The sequence below is a fragment of the Myxocyprinus asiaticus genome, chromosome 35 (genome assembly GCF_019703515.2).
Source record: "Myxocyprinus asiaticus isolate MX2 ecotype Aquarium Trade chromosome 35, UBuf_Myxa_2, whole genome shotgun sequence".
Lineage (NCBI taxonomy): Eukaryota > Metazoa > Chordata > Actinopteri > Cypriniformes > Catostomidae > Myxocyprinus > Myxocyprinus asiaticus.
The window spans coordinates 20,326,932-20,351,176 of NC_059378.1; the positions used below are offsets into that span (position 1 = coordinate 20,326,932).

Sequence of the window (24,245 nt, forward strand, 5' to 3'; positions counted from 1 at the left end):
GTATAAACATATGTATAAAATCATGAACATTAATGTGAATTGAAGATTCCAGTCATATCAGTAACCATATAAAAGCTGTTTTATTTTTACATGGAGAGGGTCCCCTCATGGGGGCTGCCATGTTAGAATCACATGATCAGCTAAATACTACTCACTTCAAATCTCAGTAATTGTCCTGTTATAGAGCGCTACAATCTGATTCTGGAAGTAAAAATCCCATAAATTTTTTCCAAAGGTGAATTGATTTGATTTGTAACTGTGCAAACTGAACAATTAGGAATTATTATGCCATTTCTCTGTATGTAGCCTTGAAGAGGTTTCATTCAAGCTGTCAAAGTACATTGTCTAGGCTATATGATATAAACTTTGTCCTATAATAATGATTTGGGTCGAATTTAATGAAAAACTGTGCAAGTTGAGCTCCATTGCACTGCAGAATTTTGAGCAGCCTCTGGAGACGGTGAGCGGCGGCAGTGGTGTGCGTACATTTGTAAAAAAATAATTGTTTCGAATGTTAGAATGCACCACGTTGGCCACTTTACACTTTACCGAACCTGTGTTGAGAAATATGTTTGAAGAGACAAAGACTATTGTGCAACAAGCAGCCCTATTTATATCTACACAATAAGGCAGATATATATTGATAATCATTAGGAAAATTTTCTGATTATCGATGCATGAAAAAGGCATCGATCCCAAGCCTAATATTTATATATATCAGAATATTAAACTTAAAATACATAGGTTCTATACTGAATAAACAACCGTAAATCAATAGTTTTATATATTTCCATTGTTTTGTTTTTTATTCGATTATGTTATTGGCAATGCTAAACGCGATTGGAGTACGTTCCCTTGTGAAAGACGGTAAGTACAGAGTCTTGTACCTTTATTGTTTTGTCCAATTTTTAAATACTCTTTTTGTTGCTTCAAATCAAAGTTAGAAATGTTGTGATTCACCTCGGTGCTGGTTGGTTTGGTTCATGGCTTAGAACTCATTTATGAAGTATTTTATGAAAAGCCTATGAAAAAAAATAAATAAAAATGAACGGGGAAAATACTTCCTGTACCCAGCCACCTGAAAAGGTGGGCGGGCACTGTTGCATTCTATTGGACACTTTCATTCATGGATTAAATTAATCATTACAATGCTACATTTTTGTAAGGACAGTTGTCCCTAGCTGTCTTGGACAAAATGACTCCTAATAAAAATATAAATAAAAAAAAAAGCTAGAAAATGTTTGACTACCACAACTTATAGGGAATTTCATCTATAGAAATATCAGCCAACAAGCCTTTTTCTGCATTTATCTGAAAAGAAGGCGTGACTCCCCAGAGAGATGGCAAAATGTTGCTTAGTGTGAGATTAAACTGCAGCTCTCTTCAAACTAGTTAGTGAGCTGAACTTAAAAATATTCGAGGAGATGCAAGTTGTTTTTTGAGTTGTGTTTATTTGATGGCATTACAATGGGTTTTTCTGTTGTTTTGACATTACAAAATGTTTATAGTACTTTCTCGTTGATGCGAAATGATTTCTGAACTCAAAAACACTGCCAACACATGATCAGGTGAATGTCAAGGCACATCATGTTATTGAGACTAAAACAAGAAAGACCATGGAGGTCAGATCACAGTGTCATTTTGAGCAGAATTTCAAAGATCCATTCCGAGATCACATCATGTCAACTGCCCCCTCATTGATACCACAGCTGTCATCCAAATATCCAAGATCGAAATGTTACTGAAAATCAACAACCTGTTATGGACAGTTCATTTTTGGTGTACTCTAGTTTGAAAAGCAGACTACTCTTAAATGCTGCACACAAACCACACAAGCAGAATTTCAGAAAACCGATAATCAGTGTGTAATTATCATTTCCTAAGAGACTTATTGACTATAGCAACACAAACCATCACATTTTTACTGGCTTTGAAATCCCAGCTCTTCAGGTATATATTTAGCCCCCTTTCTTCATTGGGAATTTATGGATTTTGACACGATTAAACAATTCTAGCGCAAACAAATTAGGAAAATGGTGTAACTCCTTATTTCCGTCAATATTCCCCAGAACATACACTCTACATTTCTACCAGGCCTTTGATTTACCTAACATATACTTCTAACTTAAATAACAATACAATGAGGGCACAGTACACACATTTTTTTTTCCTTTTCACATCTCTTTGTCAAGACTTGACCATCCAGTAAAGTGGTTGAAATCCAGTCAGCTTCACAATCAAACTTAATTTAAAATAGAAGAGATCCTACAACAACAAAAAAAACCCACAACATTGAATCTAAAAACAAAACGGAGTATAAAACGGGTTAAAGGATTAGTGTAAGGATTTTAGTTGAACAGACAATATACTAGATCACAATCCCTGTTCCTTTATGTCAGCATTATTTTGCTATTGCTTACAAATTAAAAACACATCTGCGTTCCTTGAGCTAAGAAAATAAATGGAGCTAACCATACACTGGACTTATCAGTGTACAGATGCAACTTAAAAATAGCAAAATATAATAGTTCTGAATTATAACATTAAAAAAAAAAAAAACATTCTAAAACAGTTAACATAAATAGGATAAAAGGTAAAACCAGTTGCAGCAGTTGATGGCAGGTCTATCGGTCGTCAAATTTGAAGACGTGGTCCTACGTGACATCATTCTTTGTGTCTCATATGTATGGATACTGAGTGATCCTTCTAGGGCTGAGCTGATAGCTGTTATACGCCCCGCTTCCTCTAGTGGTGCTGGTGCTCGTGCTTACGTATGGATGGGTGGGGTAATGTTGCTGGTAGTGGGCGGAGAGTCCGTGGACCACGCCCCCTATGGAGTCCTTTGGGATAAGACTGGCTGCATAGTGACTAGTGGGTGGGATGTGTATGGAGGGGGAGGAGCCCTGGACGAGCAGGTGCTCTATGTGGGAGGCGGAGCCAAGCGCCCCAGGGGCAGGGTAGGTGTAAAGGCTGGGGGTGCTGGTAAACGAGGGCACCTCCTGGAGACAGTAATGAGAGGATGCAGGTGGGTACGTGTGCTGTCGACGCAGGGAGGACGAGCCGCTGGTTGGTTCTTGGGATGAGGAGACAGTAGTCTGGAACAAAGAACGATAGCATTGTGGCATAATGTTGAACGATAGAACGATATTCAGACATTTGTTCTTTCTGACACTTTGCTCATGGGTGAATCTCAAAAGACAGATAGATACTCCTAACCCAAAATTAAGGAAAAAATTATTGGTTTTCTTTTGACTTTGGGGGGGAAAAATGACACGTTTTCATGAGATTCACCCTCCTATCTGTTGAATTTTCAGAACAAGGCAGTCACCTGACTGAGGTTGAGTGGTTGAGATCTGCTGAGCTCCTGTTGGTAGTCAGTGACACTCTCCCCCGAGTTGCTGGGCTGTCTCGTGGCAGCTCTCTTAGGCTTCATGTAGTAATTTTGAGGAAGGGCTAGAAAAGCACAGAAATTATACAAATTAATTAATTTATACATTAGTTATATTAGTGATGCACGGAAATGGAAATTCTTGGCCTAAAGTAAAACCGAAAATTGTAGACACACTGCAACAACATTATAATAATATAATGTAATATATGTATTATAAATAATGATTTTTCAAAGTGATTACGTCTACCATGAATTTAGGCTCAAACTACTATTTATTTAATGTATTTATTTTTTTCCCCCTTTTTCTCCCAATTTGGAATGCCCAATTCCCAATGTGATTTTTAAGTCCTTGTGGTCGCATAGTGATTCGCCTCAGTCCGGGTGGTGGAGGACGAATCTCAGAGCTGTATTCTAGGGAAGCTGCTTTTAAATTCTAAAACGTGGTAAATATTAATAATAGACAGACTTGTTGTCATGCTGTCATTTTGTCAACAGCACCACAGCTAGTACTCACCTACGGCCAATGGGACTTTGGCTGATTCTGAGCTTTCTCCGAGCTGTGTTTTCACAGATGGAGCCACCACTGCCAGGGATTTAGCCAGACGTGGGTTCTGGACCCCCATGTGACTTTTCTGGATCTTGGGAGTCAGAGGACTGGCAGTGGAGGAGTCTGAATCATGGACTGTCACACAGCTGATCACATTAGTTCTCTGGCTGGGGCCACAGCTACAACAGAAAAAGTCACATAAAGCTGTAATTATAAAGATTGCTTCAGAATGGTGCATTTCTGCAAACCCAACAGTAAACAAAATTAGATGGAACCACTTTTGCAAGAATGCATCATGCCATTGTGACAAATTATGGCTTTTTTTGGAATAACACTACCATATTACTGGTACTATGCAATGTCCTTGATTATTTGTCACAACTTTCCCAAAACTAAATAAATTTGTATTTTCAAGATGAAAAATGAACACCACTTGCTGAATTAAACATGCAACATGATGAGGTCACGTTACAATGTTTCATACTGCTACAACCCCAATTCCGAAAAAGTTGGGACAGTATGAAAAATGCTAATAAAAACAAAAAGGAGTGATTTGTAAATTATATTCACCCTTTGCTATATTGAAAACATTACAACTAAACATTACATGATGTTTTACCTTATGAATTTCATAGTTTTTTTTTTTTTTTTTTTAAATGTACAGTAATGTCAAATCTGATGACTGCAACACGCTCCAAAAAAGTTGAGACGGGCAATTTAAGACTAATAACAATTTGAAGAGTTAAAATAAGGCAATGTGAAACAGGAGATTTTAAACAGGTGAGGCAATCGTGTCATAGTATATAAGGAGCCTCCAAAAACAGCCTAGTCCTTCAAAAGCAAGGATCATTCGAGACTTGTCAATTTGCCAACAGATGCTTCAGCAAATAATCCAGCACTTTGAGAACAATGTTCCCAAAGACAAATTGGAAGGATTTTGGCCATTTCACCCTCTACAGTGCACAATATAGTTAAAAGATTCAAGGAATATGGTCAAATCTTGGTGCATAAAGAGCAAAACAAAAACCACTTCTCAATGCGTGTGATCTCTGATCCCTCAGACGTCACTGTCTTAAAAAACATCATTCGTCTGTAATTGATTTCATGAACATGGGCTTGGGACAACTTTAGTAAACCTTTGTTAGTCAACACCATTCGCTGCTGCATTCAGAGATGCAAGTTAAGACTTTACTATGTAAAGTAGAAGCCATACATCAACACCGTCCAGAAGTGCTGCCGATTTCTCAGGGCTCCGTCTCATCTTAGATGGAAAGTAGAACAGTGGAACTGTGTTTTTTGGTCCGATGAGTCCACATTTCATACAGTTTTTTTGAAAAACATCACCGTCGTGTTCTCCGGGCCCAAGAGGAAAAGGACCATCCAAGCCGTTATCAGCGTCAGGTCCAAAAGCCAGTGTCTGTATGGGTCAGGGGTATGTCAGTGCCCATGGCATGGGTAACTTGCACATCTGTGAGGGCACCATTAATGCAAGCAGATATGTAAACATTTTGGAGCAGCATATACTGCCATCCAGCACCGTCTTTTCCACGGACTTCCCGGAATTTTCAGCGGGACAACTTCAAACCACATACTGGTCGAATAAGCAGAGAGTGGGTGCTAGATTAGCCTGCCTGCAGTCCTGACCATCTCCAATTGAGAATGTGTGGTGCATTATGAAGCGCACAATACGGCAACGAAGACCCCATACAATTGTGCAGCTGAAGACCTGCATAAATGGATAAATGGGGGAAAATTCCCTTTTTAAACTTAAACCTAAACTTGAGTCTTCAGTGCCTAAACGCTTAATAGGTGTTATTAGAAGAAATGGTGATGTTTCACAGTGGTAAGCCCTCAACTGTCCCAACATTTCTGGAGTGTGTTGCAGTCATCTGATTTGAAATTACTGTACATAAAAACAAACAATGAAATTCACAAGGTAAAACATCATAAAATGTGTAGTTGTAGTGCTTTCAATATAGCAAATGGTGAATATAATTTACAAATCACTCCTTAGTGTTTCCCATTAATTACCAAGATTGTGGCAGCCCGCCAGTCTAATTTGTCCTGCCACAGCTTCATAATGAACCGACATAACATAAAAGATCTCTAACATTGTGTTTTGTGCCATTACTTCGGCAAAGCATCTCTCGCTCCCAGTCAGACGGTTTTGAAGGGGCAAGTGAAAGAGAATTTTACTTGCCCGACCGGACAAGTAGACTGATTAAAACGTCAAAAAAAAAAAAAATACTTAAATATTGGAACCATACGTAACAAAATAATTAACATATGACAATAGCCTCCTCCCCTACACAGTGCAGTTTTCATTTCTGTCGCAGAGAATTGAGTTGATTGCATAGGTACACTATTGTGCATGTATACAGCATGCACAATAGTCAAGTCAGCCAGTCTTATGTATGTGCAGCATGTAACTTAAATATCCTTTTTTCTCTCCGGACAAGTAACTTTTTTACTTGGACAAGTGAATGACCAATTTACTTAGCACATGACAATGCTTAATGTCGTGCCCTGGCTCAAATGTATGCTCTTGCCTATTTTTTGTTTTGACCATTTGTGAACTGCGTTAAACTCAGTCTCGTTTATGCTTTTTGGGTGTGACTTTTTTGCCGTGTCATCACCATTCATATCTTTTCAACCAATGTGTTTATGATTAAATTACTACTAGAGCACAAAATTGTTTACAAGAGCTCAAAGCTCTTCATAGATCTAGCCTCTTAATATTGCTCACAAAGTGCACCAGATTGATGCATTTAACTTTAAAATGTACAAAATTTTCTTACGGGGGAGCATGCCCCCGGACCCCTCTAGAGGGTACGAGGTCCACCCACCACAGTCTCACAAAATACTGTGGGAAACACTGCTCCTTTTTGATTTTATTAGCATTTTTCATACTGTCCCAACTTTTTCGGAATTGGGGTTGTATTTGAAACATTTATCATTACACAATGCATACTGCTTTAATTATTTAGTAGGCAACATACAGAGTACACCGCACAGTATGCAGTAAGCAGAACACTAGTATGGACTAACATGGAGCTTACCTAACAGGGTGGAACTTCCTTTCATCCTCCTCATCTGAGTCACTGTGTATGGTGATGACACTGACAGCAGGGCTGGGAGTGTCAGAGATAATGATGGGCTGAATGATGGCAGCACTATACAATTGAGAGCCCACCAAAGCACTGATAAGAAATGGTCAGAGGGTAAAATTAAGGTTTTTTCTCACATACTTTGAAGTAAAAAAAATAAATAAATACTGTCACTATTAACAAAACGTTGCAGTGTTTAAGTAAATGGTTAAATACCTGCTACCACAGACCCTGCTCCTCTTGTTCTGCGATCGGGAGACTGCAGATGTTCCTCGACTAAGGGTCTGAGTGGGATTGAGGCCGCCCAGTATGTGTGGATTCTGCTGGAGAACACCATTGTGCTGACTGCTCTGGGACGCCCTGCAGGAGAAACCAATGAGGTCTTTTATACACATATTGTGTAGCAGGGTTATTGTAGTTTTACATGTTTAAATGTAGTCTTTATTTAATTTAAGTCTAGTTTTCACACTATGACTTAGTTTTTTCAGTGTTTTCTAGTTTCAGTAAAGTTTTTCAGTATATCCATTTTTAAATGCATTAATGAATTTAATTTCAGTTTGTTTAAAGGGATAATTCACCCAAAAATGAAAAATCTCATCATTTAGTGAACACCCTCATGCCATCCCAGATGTGTATGACTTACTTTTTTCTGCTGAACACAAAGATTTTTAAAAGAATACCTCCTCTCTGTAGGTCCATACAATGCAAGTGAATGGTGACCAGAACTTTGAAGGTCCAAACACAGCATAAAATTAATCCATATGACTCCAGTGGTTAAATCCATGTATTCAGAAGCGATATGATAGGTGTGGGTGAGAAACAGATCAACATTTAAGTCCTTTTTTACAATAAATACTCCTCCCTACCCAGTAGGTGGCGATATGCATGAAGAATGCGAATCACCAAAACAAAAGAAAAATGTGGAAGTAAAAAAAAAATTTCGATTTATAGTAAAAAAGGATTTAAATATTGAGCTTTTTCTCACCCACACCTTTTATATCGCTTCTGAAGATATAGATTTAACCACTGAAGTCTTATGTATAACTTTTATGCTGCCTTTGTGCTTTTTGGACCTTCAAAGTTCTGGCCACCATTTACTTGCATTGTAAGGACCTACAGAGCAGAGATATTCTTCCAAAAATCATTGTGTTCTGCAGAAGAAAAAGTCATACACATCTGAAAAGACATGAGGGTGAGTAAATGAGAGAATTTTCATTTTTGGGTGAAAGTTCCCTTTAATGCTGTTAAATTTCTAGTGTTAACACTATCTAGTGGTTGTAAAAGGTTGGAAAGGCTTCAAAATTGTAAAAATATACTACTATGTATCAAAAACTAAAATTAAAATGTGGTCAGTTTAATTTATTTTAGAAGTCATGAAAATTTATTTTAGTTTAGTTTCATTTTCTCCAATTATGAATTTATTAATGAAAATGTTAATGAAAACAAAGTAAAAACAATAGTAACTGCTGTGTATATGATTTATTGAAAAGTAAGTTACCTCCAGCGTGATGTTTGCTGTGTTGAGCTTTCAGACAGAAGGGCCTCCAGAGGTGATTCGGTCACAACAGACTGGTGACTGGAGTTGTGGATTATGCCAGGTACCTGTTGCCACGCAGAGGGTATGATGATCTGTTGGGTGCCTGGCCAGGCCTGCTGGAAGATCACAGAATATCTGCCTTAGTCACACTGGCACTAAATGTGTCATTTTACATAAACAAATCACATAATGTGTCCCACTGACTGGCATTTCGAAACTGATTGAGCAAATGATTGTGGGTAACAATTATGACCAAACTTGCACCACACAACGTGTGACAAATGCATTGATGGTAAATGGCCATTTATTTCTAAATTTAAACATCTATTGTGTCATGCCAAGATGTTGCAGAACATGCTGATGAGACACAGGCAGTGTGATTTCACTGCACACAATTAAACTTAACAACAAACTGAAAATCAATAAATTCGGCAATTCTCTCCCGGAGAGGCATAAGGCAGCTTCTAGCTTCAGATGTAGCACAGCCATTTGATAAAATTTTCAAAGCCAAGACAAGCACAGCATGCAACAAATAAATAAATAAAAATCGTACACAAGCGTTAAAATTAAGAGAGAAGGGAGGGAAGAGTAGTCCGGCAACCTGTTGGGAAGAATAATGGCTGTTAAATTGTCAAGAAAACGAAGAGTGTTTCCACATAGAGCATCTGCCATGCCAGTATGGGCAGCACTAGAGTACCTGCGGACAGACATGGCTATGAGAGGGAGAAGAACGTGACTGCGAGTGTTTTAGAGCTGTGGACAAGGTCAGTCTCCTCCCCTGAGAGATGAAGGCCCAAACAGATGGTGAGGCTGGGAGGGAGGGAGGGCTGGGAGGTCAAGAGAAGGGGAAAAAAATATACATCACACAACAAGAAGCTGCAAGCAAAGCACAGAAGAGACGGCACATGCCTCCCATGCCTGTAGCAGACCTGCACTGAGAGAGAATGATTGGGGAGGGGATGGGATAAGAGATCAGAAAGACAGAGACTACATTTACATGGACACCAGAAAGCGGATTATTGCAAGAAAGTGGTGTTCCTGTTTCCATACACTGTATAAGCAGCATACACTTTACTCCCGTATACATGCGGCTCAGACAGTAAAGCAGCTTTCTCCACAGAAACATAATTTCTCCAAGATGCTTGGGTAAATAACAAACAAGGCATCCGAGGAAGACTCCGGTATTTTATTTTCAGTTGCTTCACTTAAAGTTGTTGCCGTGTTTCTTTTCTTTAACTTTCTATCGTGACATGCAGTGGAATTGCGCTGCAATACTGGGGTTTCCCTCTTACATAAGACTCTGGGATTCCCCCAGTACATATATGCGAACGTGAGGGATAGTCGATATTTTACATTGGTGTGTATAAATTGGTATAATTTATAGTGCATGTACATTTCCTACTGTACTCCCAGAAATGTTGAATTCTTTTTGACTTGTTGCTGGGCTCCATCCTATGACGTTTGTTACTGAAACGTTTTTACATGACCATATAATCCACGTTCTCCAGGAGAAACCCACATGTGTTAAACCGCTTTCTCTTAATCCCTTAAGTGGTGTAAGGAAATCGCTGTTCTTGTTTACATGACATTTCAGAATGCCGCTTTCTGCAAAAACCCTGGAATAAACCGTTTTCTTAAGTGCATGTAAACATGGTCAGAAAGAGAGAGAGATAAGATATATAAGAAATATATTACAAAGACAGAATGAAAAATAAAAATCAGAAAGAAAGATTTCCAGTCAGAGCCTGTTATTTTCCTATAAAAGCTGCATGTAACCGGCAAAATTTAAAAACTTGTTTAAGCGTAGAAGTTGAAAGACAGGTGAGTAGGTGGTCAATTGGTATTGGAACGCACTTGAATGCTTGACTGCAAGCGTAATGTGGTCACGTGATCACTTGATTTCGACCACCTCTGAATGTGGTTGAAGTGGATTGGAAGTAGTTGAAGCGTTTTTGACTGTTTACACCTATCACTAGTGTTGTCCCACTTCAAACTAATCACCCAAAATGCACCTTAATACCATGTAAACAGGGCAAGAGAGATCAGAAATAAAGAGACATAAAAGAAAAAGAAAGAGATAAGAAAGAAATTAAGATGCATTTATGGACGTAAAATTTTTATGGTGCTTTACGATTGTTGCTTGTCAGAATGTACAATATGATCCCGGTTAGACTTTGGGAAAAACAACGCAGACTGGGTGTTAAACATCTTCTGGCCGTCTTGGTAGCAGTCACACTGCACGATTTGATGCAAAATTTCTGACACAGCCAGAACTTTGTCGTAGGCTAAGATTCTTTGCAAAGTCAATTAATCGGCTGTCGGTGAACATGTCACACCAAGCAATCAAAGACTGACGATTATGCCCAATTTGTCTCAAGATGGCAAAATTGTGGCCAAAAATTGTATAGTGTTAACCAGCTAAAGTAGGATTTGGGAGAGAATGAGGGAGAGGAAGAGGAAACAGGGTGGAGAGGGGAAATGACAAATGATGATGTTAGTGGTAGAGCGCTGGGTGGGTCTCTCTTTACCAGCACTGTGGCTGTCTGCTCCAGTAGGGCAGGCCTTCCTGCCCCACAGCCCAGTGCCAGGGGCAGCGGGTACTGGGATGCCACTCCCGCTGTGTGGGGGTGTAGCGTGGCCACCATCAGAGGCGTGCAGGAGCCCTAAGGAGGAGGGGCACCATGGAGGGAAAGGAGCAAAAAGCATGGAAAGATTAGACAAAAGGTCAGACTCAGGTCAAGGGTACAAGGCTGTGATCTCATGTGCCATTAACCGGCACCTGCCAGTTGCGGAACAAGTGTGGTCCATGCAGACTTTAAGATTTGACGTTCCTTCACTCGTCAACTCAATCTGACTCATTTTCAAATCATCAGATTGCAGCAATTACATTTTCAGAGTAAGACAATATCCCATCATATCCATTTCACAGCATGTGCTGAAGGTCTTACCTGTGTTAGCATGCTCGGTTGAATCTGAAGAGGTTGTGTGGACTGGTTCTGCTGGACAACAGGAACTCCATTCTCCATCCTGACAGGATAGCTAGATGTTTTACTAGAAGATGGAAGCCCTTCAGGAAAAAAAAAACCTTGTATTAAAACATCACATTGAATAGAATGTTAATCGGAGGTCAACCATTACCATCTTAACCCTTATATTTTGTTCCTGTCAAAACTGACCGATTAACTTTTTTTTCCTGAAAACTGTAGTTTATTTTTTTAATCAGTTGGAATAAAACTCCATGACTTTGTTCACATAGGGCATCTGAACTAGTGCCCGACCGATATTATCGGCCGATATTAGCCTTTCACCGATATATCGGTATTGGCGTATACTTTACCGATATGCGCAGATATGAAAACTTTTTTTCAGAACATATAATGCAGAAAACAATGCTTTAAAATTGGCGTCATTACGTAGTTTGTCCAGCAGAGCGCGCTCCTACTCCATTGTTTACAGAGCTGAGCTGACAGTGGCTCTGTAGACAGGGCGGAGTGGAGCTGCATCTCGGTAAGTTAACTAGTTTGTGAAATACATACTGGAAACTTAAACAATGACCCCATCTTTTTCCCTTTTCAATATAACTAATATAACATTAACCATGTCCCTGACAACCATGCCACTCACGTTGATCACATCTGTTTGCCATGTTAGCCAGCTATTGTTTGTCAGTGCAGTAAGTAATGTAGCAGATTGAAAGGTAAACATCAGAGCATCTTTTTGCAGCTCAGCAGACAACAGTGCGGTGGTGGATTGTGTCTGATGAGTGTTGATTTCATGCTATGTTGTTACCTAGTTGGTGAGACACAATGCTGGAAAGTAAAATAAACGTCTGTCTTTTACTCTCCGTGACAACGACACGTAGCTACTTTCATTGTTGTCAGCTGAGTGGAAGCTAATGTGTAAACATGTATTCACCAAACTGTTTTGTTCAGGATTCACAGTTTGGTACCCCCTTCAACCGAACAATTCCAGTTGTTGCATTTATAAAATGTAATATTTAGAAGTCTGGTTTTCCACTGTTGAAAGTTTCCCCTGAACTTGTATAACAGAATATGGTGCAACACCGCTGCTTATCTGTTTATCTCTTGTCTCGGCAGTATTAATATAGTCAGCATTTAACTGATACTAAACAGTAATACTGATGTTAATTTAGCTATTTATTCTTTATTTTAATGGTCAACATTTGACTGATACTAAACAGTACTGATGTTTATTTAGCTATTTTATTTTATTTTTATTTATTCTTTATTTAAACGGTCAGCATTTGACTGATACTAAACAGTAATACTGATGTTTATTTAGCTATTTTTTATTTATTCTTTATTTTAATGGTCAGCATTTGACTGATACTAAACAGTAATACTGATGTTTATTAAGCTATTTATTTTATTTTCATTTATTCTTTATTATAATGGTCAGCATTTGACTGATACTAAACAGTAATACTGATGTTTATTAAGCTATTTTATTTTCATTTAATCTTTATTTTAATGGTCAGCATTTGACATACTAAACAGTACTGATGTTTATTTAACTATTTATTGTATTTTTATTTATTCTTTATTTTCTCAGTGTTCATTTCTAGAATTTGTTGACAATGTATAATAATGTCAAATATTCTTTGATAAAAATATTTGTTTAAGCAGCCTTCTGAGTACCTTTGCATAGTCATATCGGTGCAAAATCTGTGAAAAATCCACATAGAAAAGGTCTGTTTTCATTCCAGCTCAAATTAAATATGTCGGCCACCATATCGGTAATCCGAACACACTATTTATTTATTTATTTTGATAATTTTTATAAAATTGTATTGGTTTTATTTCACTTTGTTACACCTGTGGTGTTCCAGGTCAAAAGTAACCAGCCACTGGAAATGAATGGATAAGACTACAAAATACAGAAATATTAAGTGTTCAGGAGCATTCCAATCCTTTAGATGAGTGTCTGCACACACAAATTCTTTGGAAATGCGCACACACACACGTGCACACACACACACACAGACACACACAATGTGTGTTGAGTGCCCTTTTGTGCATTGTCTTTCCATGTACACTCTGAGGAATATTTCAAGATCTACTTTTCATATTATGTTGTGTTTTGGCTCGTTTTAATAGGGATAGTCTGCTGTAAGTTACAATATGTCATTGTCTATGTTATATATATATGTTTCAGGAAGTAACAAGAAAAAACATGACAAAGAGACACTCCTGTTTATTGTGTTCTACTTTGTCAGCAAATTAAAAATCATTAGTTGTTATTAATTTATTACATAATTATGATTTTCATTTTTTTTTTTTTCCAGCAGGGAGTGTCCCCCACTAGCCAAGTATAAGCTCAACTCAATGAATCCTATCAATCAAAAAATTAATAAATAAATAATAATAATATTATATATATATATATATATATTAAAATATGTTCAAAAAAGAAGTACAAAACCTGTCATAATACTAAAGAAGTTGACAAAAAGATCTAATGCAATATCTTGGGATAATATATGCAATATGAGAAATTTATTAACAATCGTAGTGGACCGGTCATTTTTGACCAGGAACACAAAAGGTGTTAGCACAAACGAACACAACACAAGGGTTAAGATCATCTGCATTTGCTGAAAACGTCTCTGCTGGGATGGTTAATAGAAGTGTTAACTTCCCATTGTGTCTGTACCAAAAATCATCAATTCTGAACCAATTTTGAATTTTGAACTCTAAGCCAGGGTTTTCCAGTTGGGGTTCATAAGGGAACTGCAGGGGGTTTGTGAGAGTAAGAGGTCGCTTGCAGAAATATTTCCATCATTTACCAAATTTAAAAAATATTTATGTCTAATTACAAATGTTGTCCATCATCTGACAAAGAAAAAACAAGAATGATTAACAATTTTTGGCAGCTTCACTCTCTTTCCCTGTGCATGCAGAGGAGAGTTAGACTTTTTCTCTTGAATTTAAAAATTCCTGGATATTTCCAGGTCTCCCATGACTGTGGAAACCCTGTGACTAGGAAAAATTAATTAATAATGCTCCATCTTACCTTGGATAGTTGTTTGAGGGCAAACGATGAGGGTCTGCTGGAAAGGTTCTGTCTGAGCACACAGTTGAGTGGGACGCGTCTGTAGTGGGATGCTGGGTTGGGCCAGACCAGGGATGTTTATGGTAGCCTGCTGGTACAGCGCTGGCTGGTAGTTAAGAAGAGGAACAGCTCCACCAGCCGACGGAACCTGAGAAGCATAAAGAAAATGTATTTGTACAGACATGGAGTTAGTATCTGACTCTTAATCATCTTTGCACCTTACGATTTCATCCAGATTCATTTATCCATCGAATATGTAGTTTTCCCTCACCTGGCTGTGCTGGTTGAGCTGGCTGCTGAAAGTCACAGTCAGATTTCCTGCTGTTCCAGGAACAGCATTAGCAGCAAACAGGGCCTTCCCACTATCATAGTTATTGTTCCTTCTCTTGCAGATATCCATGTTCTGGAAGCACGACTTCACACTATAACATGAATCATCTGCTTTAATACATACATTCTCAAAAACAAATCAGTGCCTCAGAACCTATTCATCTTTCTCATGAATCCAACCATTCATGTTGTCTTTACAGAAAAGTGTGACTTACTGCGAGCTGTGTGGGAAGTTCAGCAAGTGGCTCATGGTCACAAACGGGTGTGCCAGGGTCTTTGTGGGTGTGATTCTTTTATCAGCGTCCAGCCTCAACATCCTCTTCAGCAGGTCAATCAGTTCCCGTCGGTCTGCCTTCTCTGCCAACATATCTGCCCCTTCTAAGTGACTGGGCAGATTGACCTGGAAGCAAATCAGTGCAATGGAAAGGAAGTAATATACAGTCAATCAGATTGATCTACTGATGTCTATTTCCACACACTTTTATTTCTATGTACCTGCATCATGTCATCTAAACAGTTGAAGATGTATTTTCTTGCTTCTTTGGACTTTATGCCCATTTCAGCTTCATGCTCAGATGGAGTCTGGTGAAACGAAAAAAGATCAATCAATTAGCAACAAATACTTCCATCACTTCCTTTTACTTTAATAGCTAAACACTTGATCCTTTGGTTGATAGTGACCTTTAACCTCCACAATGGATAGCTGGAGTCTGGTCCTCTGTTGAAAAAGCGGCTGGTCTTTGTGCCAGCACTCAAAAGATACTCCGGAGGCAAACCCTGTGTCTGAGAAATGTACCGAATCTGTAAAAAATTAAATAAAAGGAAGGTTCAGATGTGTACTTAAACTAAAAGCAAAAAAGATTAAATTGTAGAGCTAGTTACAATGAAGTGTTGGGTGGGAATAGAGTGGGTACAGTCAGCTGGTCATTAATCACAAAATAAACCATGACAGGCTGATCTGGACCCTGGCGAAATGATACCAGAGACTGCTTGGCACAACAGTCAATTATAAAGTTCAGCAGATATTAAACAAACTTATTTACCTTCAGAATGCAAGATTGACCTATCAGAATCAAGTATTACACCGAGTTGTGTAATAAAATTATTTATGTGACCTGGTCATATTCCGAAGCTCCTGGATACAAAGGCCAACCCAAAAAGAGTTCTGCGATAACACAACCCAGCGACCACATGTCAATGGCTTCACAGAAAGGCAGACCCAGGATGATCTCAGGAGCTCTGAAAATACAAAAGATACACCTTTGTGAACCATTCAAATAGCATATGAACGAGCATAAGCTGTATTTCTCTTTTATAAACAGTTTTTTTTACTTACTCTTTAACAAATCAGGCAATAAAGGGATTATTACATCATAATTGTGGAATTTAAAGGGACAGTTCACCCAAAAAGGAAAATTCTCTCATCATTTACTCAACCACATGCCATCCCAGATGTGCTTAACTTTTTTTCCACTGCAGAACACAAAGATTTTTAGAAGACTATCTAAGCTCTGTAGGTCCATACAATGCAAGTAAATGGGGTCCAAAACTTTGAAGCTCCAAAAAGCATATAAAGGTAGCATAAAAGTAATCAATGAAGTGATCCGATCATTTTTGGGAGTGAACAGACCAAAATGTAACCCCTTTTTCACTTCACATATTAACATTGCAGTCTCTAGACAATCATTATTTCAAGATCAATTACACTTCCTAGTGTTGGATGCATGCGCAGAGCGCTAGATTGTGCTAGGAAGTGTAATCGAGCTTGAAATCATGATCGCCAAGGAGACTGCAGATGTCAAGATGTACAGTGAAAAAGGATTCACATTTTGGTCTGTTCTTAACCAAAACCGATTGGATCGCTTCAGGGATTACTTTGAAGCTCCAAAAAGCACATAAAGGTAGCATACAAGTTTTGGACCCCGTTCACTTGCTTTGTACGGACCTACAGAGATATTCTTCTAAAAATCTTCTTTTGTGTTCTACAGAAAGAAAAATTCACACACATCTGGGATGGCATGAGGGTGAGTAAATGATGAGAATTTTCATTTTTGGGTGAATTATTCCTTTAATCCCTCCTGGGGGAAAATACGTGATCTCATAAAATTATAGATCACTGATAATTTTTCCTCACCTATAGTAGCGAGACTGGAGGTAAGTAGAGCAGACAGCTTTAGAGACGTGACTGGCCGATCCAAAGTCAATGACCTTCACCCTATAGGGCTGTCTGATGGGGTCCACCAGCATGATGTTCTCAGGCTTAAGGTCAGCATGAATGAGGCCCAGGCTCTTGAGCTTCATCAGGGCCGTAGCCACCTGCTGCAGGATGGGACGGATGTGACGCAAGGGCAGTGGGCTGAACTTGCTGTGCTTTAGGAAGTCATACAGATTCTGCTCCAGCATCTCAAACACCAAGCATGTGTGGCCCTTGTGTTGGAAACACTCGTAGGAGCGAACAAAGTTGAACTCATCAGCATTTTCCGCACTGAGTCGGTTCAATATGCTCACCTGAGAAAGGTATTGACTAGGTTAGCTTGAGGGGGTACATGGGCAGAGTCACATTTATGCTGCGTATCATTTAATTCGGAAAGTCAGAATTTCCAACTTGTAAAGTGTAATAGAACTTCCAACTGGGAAAATCTTGCGGATGTATGGCGTAACATTAACATGGCTGCACCCAGGGATGTATACTGTTAATAATAAACATCTAACTTTTAAGCAAATAAAGATTTCAAGTCAAAGTTCCTACACTACATGAAGATACAATCTGCTTGCAAATACAGGGGTGTAAAACAAATGCTAGCACTATAGTTTATAATCTGCAATATGCTCTACAAATGCTAGCACTGCAACTTCTTTCATAATATGTTATTGTCCAAGCATCAGGCAATGGAACGCAATTATGTTCAGAAGTCAGAGATATCAAGCAGCAATGTTCCACATCTAACTTTGAATGGAACGCTGCATTCATTAGGCTACATTATAGAGTAAGAGAAAACAGAACATGGCAACTACAGTCTCTGAAATAAAATTGATAATGCAAGCACAATCTTGACAACTGAGGGTAAATAATAAAGCCAAGGTTGCAAAATATTAACCCATTGCATTATAACCTACCTCAATCTGTCCCTGACGTGCATATGAAGGATGGTTCTTCAAGATTTTGATGGCCACAATCTCACTGGTGCCTCTTTTCCAGCACTTGGCCACCTGCCCAAATGTTCCCCGACCAAGAAACTCAAGAACTTCATAGCTGTTGGAAACTGAGCATAGGATCTCGTGTTGGACCAGCTGGTAGTCCCCCTCCCCATTGGAGCTGCTGCTCTTGGTGGTGGGTGCAGAGTGGGGGATGGACTGGGCTGTAGTTCCAGCTCCTCCTGTGCGGGCGGAGAAGGCAGGCGCAGAGAGCTCCTCCAGAATCTGAACGCTGCCACTACCGCTGCCCCCACCTCCGGAACTCTCCACCTCCTCGTTCTTCCGTTTCACGCCGTACCTCTGTGTGCGGGTGGAGTGGGATTCCAAGTGGTGGTTGTTGTGGGAGGCTCTTCGGCTGGAACCACGCGCGAGGCTCCCAGTGCTATCTGCCGCACGGACCACCACCTGGCCCCGAGACGCAGGGGGAAAGACCAGGCCGGAGGTGCCAAAAGGGAGGCCTGCTGCGGGGTTGAAGCTGTACGCTTGGCCCACGGAACTGTACGCTTCATTGGAAGCATCCCATGCACAGCTCTCCACTTTCATTTTTTTCACCCTGCAGAAGGCACTGGAAGACACAGATGGAGGAGAGAATACCTGCAGCTGCGAAGCCATGCCTGTGTATATATTAAATGAATAAAATGTGAAACTAAAATACAAAAAGAGCACAAAAGCACTTCTAAATGTAAACACTCACATTGCTCCCAAAAACGGAGTTGCCTGCAGGGCTCAATAATAAAGATAGCCCAGGGAAACGTCACTTGCTTTAACGGGCCAGAGCAGCATTGCCCCTATATTTTATGTTTGTTGATCATTTGTTTTTATGCTTTGCATACGTACACATTTGTTTTTCTGTAATATACTTAATGTTTTTTGAATTCTGCTAATGCAAAATATGCCACCAAGGTAAAGCTATATAGCTGGCTAAAATAGATTATTATGAAGAATGTGAGAAAGACTTGTGATAGTCTTGGAAGCATGAGTGGGATTGAAAAAATTAAATCAGGAATGTTTGGCACCAGTGTCAGAACTTAATGATTTTATTAAGGGGCAATTTTTGCCCCCTGAATATGATTTTCAGGGGAACTTTTATCTTTATGAGGGCTTTTTTTTCTTGTACGGATATCTAACAGGTCACTACACTGTAAAATAAGGAATTGAGCAATCTTCAAAAAAAAAAAAAAAAAAAAAACAAGGCAAAAGGATTTTTGAGTTCTCTCAACAACAGTCTAATTAATTGTCCTCAGTAATATTGCTTTTAGTCAATGTGAATTTGCTTGTTCACTAAATGCAAAAATTATTAAACTACTAATTTTTTGTCAATTTACAATATGAGAACTTTTAATTTTGTCACCATTTCAATTACTTTTACATGAAGTTAACTGCATTCTTTGCCTCTGAAGAGAGAGGTATGTCTCGCAAGGCAGTACCTACAATTGTTTGACATAGACACAATAGACCTCAACCTTTAACACACAAACCTCTATAATGGGGCTTTTCCACTGCACGGTACAGCTCGACTCTGCTCACTTTTTGGGGGGTTTTCCACTGTGGATAGTACCTGGTACCTGATACTTTTTTTTTTAGTACCACCTCGGTCGAGGTTCCAAGCGAGCCGACCCGATACTAAATGTGACGTCAAAACCCTGCAGATCACTGATTGGTCAGAGAGAATCATCACTACCAGCGTCACTGGATTTGCGACACGGGACATCAACCCGCTAGTTTTAAAGTTAGCAACAGCGATATCATTTGTTCACGCGACTAAAAACGTCTTTCTTTACAAAGAAATTGCTGTGCGCAAAACCACGTCGTGGTCAATAAACGAGCTGCAGATGTTCCTCTCGTCAGCGACGAACGAAACGACGCAAAACGAAAAAGTCTTTCAGGAAGTGTCTCAGCTGTTGGCCGCACACGGCTACCACTGGACCTACCAACAGTGTAGGGAAAAGTAAAAAAAAAACTTAAGTGACTACAGAACTATCAAGGACCACAACAGCCGGAGTGGTTCAAGCAGAAGAAAGTGGAAGTGGTTCGACCAAATGGACGCTATCTATGGCAATAGACCGGTGAGCAATGGGAGGGAGAGTGCCCTTGACTCAGCTAACACATTGTTGGAGTCCACGATGGAGGATGGTACATTTTGTTACGTTAACTCTATATTCTGCTTGAAAGCTTCACTTTATTTAGTTGACCAGCTACTGGAAAGCTTGCTTCTAAAACAACCAGGCCAATTTAACTGTTACACTTGTGTAAAATAATCATGCAACAACTGCTTTATGCAGCACAATGAGCTAGTAGCTAACAGCTAGCGGTTGTGTTATTGTTTATGGTCAGTAATGTTTGTGTCCGTTTAAGACGACGTCACGGCAGTAGAGGCAGCGCAAATATGACGATCAGCCTATAATCCCACCCACGTTGAGGCGGCACTAAACTGCAGTGGAATAGTAAGCTCAGAAAAGTAAAGTGAGCAGAGTCGAGCCGAACCGTAACGTGCAGTGGAAAAGTGCCATAACAGTGACAATCAACAAACCTCATTAAGTTAAGAGAAGCTCCTCACATCACCACACAACAATTGACTAACAGTGGCAACAAAAAACAACAATAACAGCATAAAGTCAGCAAAGAGCAAAAAATAAGCATAATTTATTCATATTGGAGTGCGTCATTGAATATGAAATTGTGCTTTCAGACAACTCTGTTAGGCTAGTTGGGACAACATTTGGGGGAATATTGTTGGTCTAACATGTTTTTATGTAGATATATGTTAATTCACATTTGTAGTATCTCTGACTCAAAAACCCCCATAAGCAGGATAAAATGCCATTTCATTTTTTATAATATACAGTGTTTGCAGAGGCACTTAACCAATAACTAGATATTAGGTAATATCATGAAATTCATCAAAAGTTAAAACATAAAAATGTACAACCATAAGGATGGCATTTTGTGCCCCACATTTTCTATATCTGCTATCAGTGACATTTTTGCACCACATGCCATCATGTTACAATAAGTGCAAGCAAGACTTTATGAAGTTTATGGCGACGGAGTTACATTTTAGATGTACAATTTCCAGCTATTGTTGCAAATTAAAAACATTTGTGGGGGGCCTGGGAAGCTCAGCAAGTAAAGACGCTGACTATCACACCTGGAGTCGCAAGTTCAAATCCAGGGTGTGCTGAGTGACTCCAGCCAGGTCTCCTAAGCAACCAATTCGCCCGGTTGCTAGGGTGGGTGGAGTCACGTTGAGTTAACCTCCTCGTGGTCGCTATAATGTGGTTAGCTCTAGGTGGGGGCGTGGTGAGGAGAATAGCATGAAGCCTCTACATGCGCTAGGTCTCCTAGGTATCACGCTCAACAAGCCATATGATAAAATGCGCGGATTGACGGTCTCAACTGACGTGGAGGCAACTGAGATTCGTCCTCCGCCACCCGGATTGAGGCGAGTCACTACGCCACCACGAGGATTTAGAGCGCATTGAGAATTGGGCATTCCAAATTGGGGAGAAAAGGGGAGATTTAAAAAATAAACAAATAAATAAAAAAATATACAAATATATTTTTGTATTGTGTCTGTCAAAAACAATTGTTGTAGGGCCAGTGAAAATGTTGGCAGGGCTAAAAAAAATCAATTTAGTCCAGTATAATAATCCTTATTGTTAAGCCGTGGCCTGAAAAGAAATACACCTTCCACCGTTCGTCAAAAGCTTTGCAGTCGATGAAATTATGAATTATTTACACAAGTACAGACTTTCAAATGATGTAGACAGAAATAATATCGAAAGAATGGAAAATTCAGCAACAGTCAATTTGCTCATTCGTCTCAAAAATGGGTATTCGACCTTTTATATAAGAATTTACCTAGATCCCTGTGGGCCTTCCACCGTTGGTTAAGAGATCGACAAAACAGCATATCGAATTGTCGATGTCGATTATATAGGCGCTGCAGTCGTATATTTACAATAATGAAGCTTTATAACTATACGTAATCGCTGGATGTTTACAGCTAGGAATCGACTCCACCCTTTTCCAGAAAACGGAGCTAAAGCAACGAAGCAAAAAAGAAACTGGTATGACATTAACAAAAATACTCTTTTTTTTTTTTCTAAATCAATGTACAGTCATACCGCAGTCTCCGAAATTGGTTACACAGTAGCCAATATTCAACCATCTACAGACGTCATTATTTTGTAACATTGTATCATCTATCTGCTGCTTGTCAACCAATCGTTAAAGTCAATGTTACAATGTAACATATTAAACGAAACACTTAAGATTACAATTGCGACTCACAAATGGAGAAAAAAAGTGGAAAATCAAGAAGAGCTCCAAAACCCAACCCCCCCTCCCCCCCACCCCTTCACGAAAATCACATTAAAATACATTACATGCCTACCCAAGTGAAATAAAACACGCTCTGTAGATGGAAATAGAATGGACGAATGCAACTTTCTATTCATATAGCCGTGATATTGTTCAATTAATACCTGAGTTAGTGTATTGATCCTCGTGTCCGAGATCAGAGGAGAGCTTTAAATCCCACAGATCTGGATGTTAGGCCTTCATTGTTGAGCTGCTCCAACACAAGGGACGCCGGCCCTACAGTTGAATCGAAAATAAACAGCGATCGGTACAAAAATACAGCTCCATCAGTCACTGTGAGAGGTGACCGGGCACACTGCTCATATATACGTCGGTTTTTGTACTTCTAAAAAAAGGCCCTGATTAAAATCCAGGCTAAAGAAGGCTAGAGCGGTCCCTGGAACATCCAAAGCCTGATTATCAGCTGCTTCAGTCGAGCTTCCTGTCCACGGTCGTGTCTAGAAGGGATCCCTCTCTCGTCATCTCGCGAGATTCTTACGCGGCTTTAATTTGATGTCGAACAACAACGAGAAGCTTGTAAAAGATTATTTTACATTGTCTGTTTTGATGATCAGTTCAAGCTCTAAAATATATATTTCACACAATAAATTCGATAAGTTTAGCTCTACGTCTGCTATTTTCGGTCATGAGATGTTGTTGGTCACTGGAAAAGTACATCAATCAACTCATTTGTTGAGAGTCTGATTGGGTGATCAAGAAGTAACATATTCGCCCTTTGTATAAGTGGTTCTAATCCACTGACATGCACCTTTATATTTTAATATACAAAGATTACATCCACCCTTCAGTGGACATATATCTTGAGTGGGGACACATTTGTTTTTGTTTTGCGATTAGACTGGAAAGGAGCGCGAGCAACGGAACACAAACAAAATCTCCACAAGATTTGTTTTACATTTTCCAGTTCTAAAAGAGATATACGTCTTTAAACAGCATTATTTTATTTGTTATTATAAGTAGTATTAAAAAAAGTATTAAGTGTGGAGACAGGAAACAGGATGGGGGAAACTGGGACAAAAGGAGGATTACAACCCAGGTAATCCGAATGCACATTAGCACTCTTTTATCACACTAAACTATTGCTATGATATTCAAAAAGCAGTTTGTCTTAATTTCTTTGTTTCCACCAGACCATTTCAGTGCAGATAGTCGCACTATTATAATGATAGTAATAATAATAATGTTATATTATTTATATTATTGAAGTTTCTAATGCTTTCCATCATTAATACGCGGAGATGCGTTTTAACAGAATGCGCATGCGCGAGAAGTTGTCGAGAGAGGGATCCCTTCTAGATACGACCCCCATACACGAATTCGACACTGCGCATGCGCGCACGGCTCTGCACGCACGAACAGAGATGAGCAATTGTGCAACTGATGGGAAAATACCGTCCTGCTTTACAAGAACATGTTTCCCTGTTGCTACTGGAAACACGTCATTGACGTTCTTGACTGTTGACGTGCGCTTCATTTCATGGAAGTCTAATGTCTGTAACAGTATATCGCTTTAGTAATTATAGGCTATGTTAAAACCAAAGATAGGCCTACTGATATTTTGGTAGAGATTGCGGTGAAACATTCTATGTACTTCAGTGCATTTAGTAGAAACGAGTTAACATTTGACAAATGTTAACTCGTTTTCTAAATGCACTTGGAAATACATGAGATGTTGTTGGTCAC

The 24,245-nt window shown here is 39.3% G+C and overlaps 1 protein-coding gene across 4 annotated transcripts; it reads right to left on the reverse strand.

Moving 5' to 3' along the window:
- Positions 1-1,431: 1,431 nt before the first annotated feature.
- On the reverse strand, positions 1,432-22,980 carry hipk1b (homeodomain interacting protein kinase 1b). 4 transcript variants are annotated; one of them, XM_051673044.1, is made up of 17 exons: positions 22,667-22,980; positions 18,102-18,793; positions 17,119-17,492; positions 16,100-16,223; positions 15,666-15,785; positions 15,480-15,566; positions 15,200-15,384; positions 14,926-15,076; positions 14,616-14,802; positions 11,531-11,649; positions 11,111-11,245; positions 8,544-8,695; positions 7,262-7,405; positions 6,998-7,138; positions 3,906-4,117; positions 3,329-3,453; positions 1,432-3,095 (listed from the first exon to the last, which is right to left on the reverse strand). In XM_051673044.1, exons 2-17 carry the CDS (start codon positions 18,789-18,791, stop codon positions 2,679-2,681), a joined length of 3,363 nt encoding a protein of 1,120 aa, XP_051529004.1. In that variant the 5' UTR covers positions 18,792-18,793; positions 22,667-22,980; the 3' UTR covers positions 1,432-2,678. The 4 variants fall into 4 exon arrangements, with proteins under 4 accessions (XP_051529004.1, XP_051529003.1, XP_051529006.1 ...); XM_051673043.1 differs by having other exon boundaries at positions 8,544-8,698; XM_051673046.1 differs by lacking the exon at positions 11,111-11,245.
- Positions 22,981-24,245: the final 1,265 nt, after the last annotated feature.